The sequence below is a fragment of the Chinchilla lanigera genome, unplaced genomic scaffold, assembly GCF_000276665.1.
Source record: "Chinchilla lanigera isolate Chin_1 unplaced genomic scaffold, ChiLan1.0 scaffold00014, whole genome shotgun sequence".
Taxonomy (NCBI): domain Eukaryota; kingdom Metazoa; phylum Chordata; class Mammalia; order Rodentia; family Chinchillidae; genus Chinchilla; species Chinchilla lanigera.
In genome coordinates, this window is record NW_004955415.1 from 603,872 (window position 1) to 607,852 (window position 3,981).

Below are 3,981 nucleotides of genomic sequence, written 5' to 3' on the forward strand. Positions count from 1 at the left end.
TGGTACCGGAGAAAAACCAAAAAAAAAATAAAAATAAAAAAAATAAAATAAAAAAAAAAATAAAAACCCAGCTCTTCTTGATTTTTGCTGGTAATGTCAAATACCTTGCTCCTTGTAAATGTTAACCCAGCATCACGAGCATCGCCTGGGAGCTAAAACAGTGTGGACTCTTGGGCCCCCACTCAGAGTTCCTGAGGCAGGATCAGCTTTTTTTTTTTTTTTTTTTTGGTACCAGGAATTGAACCCAGGACCTTGTATCTGCTAGCCAGGCACTTGTGCCGCTGAACTGTATCCCTGGCCCAGGATCTGCATTTTTAATTGCCAATCTTTTTTTTTTTTTAATTTTGTTTTTAAATTTTGAGGTAGGACTGGGGATATAGCTCAGTGGCACAAGCACGTGCCTGGCAAGCATAAGGTCCTGAGTTAGATTCCTGGTACAGATAGGTAGGTAGGTAGGTAGGTAGGTAGAGAGGGAGGGAGATCAGATAGATAGATAGATAGATAGATAGATAGATAGATAGATAGATAGATAGATAAAATTTTATTTATTTATTTTGAGGCAGGGTCTCACTAAGTTGCAAAGTTGCCCAGGTGGAGCTTGAACTTGGCGATCTTCTTGCCTTAGCTTCCCTAAATGCTGACATTATAGGCAACCATCAGTGTGCCTGTTACTAACCTGAAATGACACTGGGGGAAGAACTGGAATTTAAGCCTTTGGCCCTGAGCTCTGTTAATAGGTGGAGTGGTTAGATTTAAAACTGAAATATGCACAAGGCCCTTGTTTCAATTCCCAGCACTGTAAAAAAAGAAGAAAAAAATATATATTTAAATGGAAAAAATGAGCACAAGGGGGATATTTTTAACAAAGTGTATGTGTGCAGTATTATTTTGATTCTTTTGTAGCCCTGTAACTTTATACCATCGGCAGCATAGCTGTGCTTCTCAGCATTTGTCATAATCTATATTAAAAGTAACCTCAGTAAAGACTTTGAGATGTCACTTAACATAGCTGTGTCCATTGATGATTTTTAATGCATCATAAGTAGTATGGATTTTATTTTTCCATAGGCTCAAAGTCTAACTCCCCAGGACTACAATCTGCGGTGGTCAGGCCTTTTGGTAACAGTGGGCGAAGTCTTGGAAAAGAGTTTACTCAATGTCAACCGGACTGACTGGCACGTGGCCTTTACTGGCATGTCGCGCCGACAGATGATCTACAGTGCAGCCAAAGCCGTGGCGGGCATGTACAAACAGCGCCTGCCCCCCAGGGCCATGTGAGAGGAGACGCGAGGACCCTGAGACTTCTTCCTCTGAACTTGCTGTTGAAGAAATTCTGTCTTCTCAAATTGAGTAACTTCAATGAATCTAGCGGTTTTTGTAATTTTCCTGTAGACTGCAATATTTTTTCCTAGACAGGCATGGTATCATTCCAGTAGAAGAAAAACATAGGTCTTTTTTATGATTATATAATTACATCTACCCTAGTTCTCAAAAAAGAAAATATACAAATGTGTTTATAATAAAATACAATTTAATATGCCAAATTTATAAAATGGAAATTCATGTACAAACACATGTAATTTAGTGATCTGTACCTGATTGTGTTTTTAAAGACCTGTTCATTGACTTTTTAAAAAACCATTCTTTTTGCTTTGTCTGTGTGCGTGTGGTCTCAGGTCTGATGGTGAGCAGTATGCTCAGCAGCTTACCTGAAGATATCTACTTACGGGGGCTGTCACACTTTGCTGTGCTGGTTTTATATACCATGGGCACAGTCAGGGAATTGATCGTTTCTTTTTGATCATTATGTATACTTACAGTTCAGCAAATGGTTCTTGTCCCCTTTTTAAAAATAATTTTTGGCATTTTGCAGATTTATACTATGAACATTGGGGTAATACATTGTATTTTTTTATTGATACGTAACAACTGAAGGACCAGTGATCCAAGTGAGTTTTGGATTAACATACCCATGTTGTTTTTGTATAACACTACTCAGCATTTCCGAGGACAAACTCTGACAGCAGCCGTCTGCGTACTTCTGCTTATATTTTCCACACTGTAAATGACGAAGTTTTGAGAGGGATTACTTTGTTTCTTATGGGGTGGTATGGCTCTTTTTTAATTAAGGTTACTTACTTCATTTGCCTTAAATACTGCTTTTTTAACTTTGTGCCATTCTGCCTTTATTTTTTATAGACATTTTCAAAAAACATTTATATTCAATCTAATTTTTTTTTAGTTTATTATGTTTGTATTTAGTGAAAGCATTTTTTTCCTTCAGATAATATATTTTACTGTTTTTGAATTTATGTAAATCAAAATTGAGTAAATTTTTTTCTTATACAAGGGAACTCTATGCAAGTACATGTAACTTTTTAATGATAGTTTCATATATAAGTGTAATTTAATTTGTATTTACTCTTCTATACAGTTACTTAGATGTCAAAAGTAGCATACTCTCTGGCAGTTTTACAGGTGTCCGAGCTCCTATCCTGTACTGTCTTTACATGTAAGGTTTGTTTTGTATTAATGCTATTTCTAATGATTATGTCCTTTCTCCCATCGGTTCCTGAGAATGAAGATTCTTAGTTTTGAAACTATGTTAATTTCCAAGCACTGTATAGTGATTTTTCAGAGAAATTCAGACAGCTGTATCATTCAGAGCTGCGAGAGAAGTGAGTTATAATCACTTACTAGTATGAACTTCTGCCCAAGGTAACAGGGACAGAATACTTTCCTTTGTCCTTTGTAGGAAAGAGAAGCCTTTCTGTACCATTTGCCTCATTCCTAAAGCTATCCTTTTATAATGTATTTATCAGGTGATTGGCCCTACGATAGAAGTATAGTCTTTTAATACAGACTGAAGCCCATAGTTAAAATATTTCTGCTACTCCTATTATAGTGAACTGTCATAGGTCTTAAAAATAATTGAAATTTTTTCTTTTTGTTTTACCAACTCTAAAGTATCTTCCTTGATGCTTTGAAGGATTGCTCTAATAGAATCACAAACATCAATTGATGTTTCATTGGGTGGTGATTGTCCTACAGACCCCACATTCCAGGGCCAGAGTTATGTGTGGCTCTGTTGAAAGTAGATAAACTTTCCCACACCTGGTAACCTCTGAGGCAAACCTTCTGTTCTTTGGAGCAGTGTGAGTGGGTGAGGACGAGTAGAGAAAGGCACATAGAAGAGAGTAGATACATGATGTGGTCTGGCCTCTGATTATTTTCTTGGCCCACGTTCTCAGAAGAACCTCAGAGTGTGTGCCTCCGTGTGCTCAGCTTTCACATCTTCTGTTTTGTGCCCAAGATTTTCCTGTTGCAGCAGGAGCAGGGAGAGTAACTCGCAGTCTCTGCACACCATGGCAGCCTAGCGGGTGGTCTTGTGATGGTGCTTAGACGCCACACAGGCAGATCATCAGTTTGAGGCCACAGGTTCCCCTACCAGCTCCAGCTCCACCTCTCCTTTTCTCTTCCTGCCCATCTCCCTGTGATTCGCACATTAGCATCTTTTGGGGGAAATGTCTATTTGCATTTTTTTGTTTCTTAAACTTTTTAGGAAAACCCATCTTTAACACAATTGATAGTAATTGTGGTTATTTTTGTAATTTTTTTTGAAGAGCTCCAGATTACTGAATTTTATGTTTTATATATTTAATCCAAATCATTTAATTTTGTAAGCTTATACTCTTACTTTTATTGAGCGTAGGAAAAAAAACAGGAAAAATCAGCCTTAGGTTATTGCTGTTTATTTAGTTCCAGGCTTCTTTTAATTGTTGGTTTCTGTTCTTCCCTTTTTTTTTTTCTGCTTGAACCCAGGGCTTCCTGGGTACTAGGCAAGTGCTCTACCACTGAGGCACACCCTTACCCCTGTTAAGTTTTCTAGTCTTCCAGTCTAACCCTGGACTTAAACTGTGCCTCAAAGACTGCAGTTATAAAAGCTTTAGGTGATACTGGTAGTTTCCTCTTCTGATTTTC

The 3,981-nt window shown here is 37.7% G+C and overlaps 1 protein-coding gene across 1 annotated transcript in view; it reads left to right on the plus strand.

Annotated features, from left to right (window-relative positions):
• The window catches only part of Prrc1 (proline-rich coiled-coil 1), a gene marked incomplete at its 5' end in the record, with an annotated part of 25,315 nt that extends 23,060 nt beyond the window's left edge, over nucleotides 1-2,255 (plus strand). The window contains 1 exon segment of the mRNA XM_005380545.2: nucleotides 1,069-2,255. Within this exon segment, the coding sequence (XP_005380602.1) occupies nucleotides 1,069-1,278 (210 nt within the window). The 3' untranslated portion in view covers nucleotides 1,279-2,255.
• Between the last annotated feature and the right edge of the window lie 1,726 nt (nucleotides 2,256-3,981).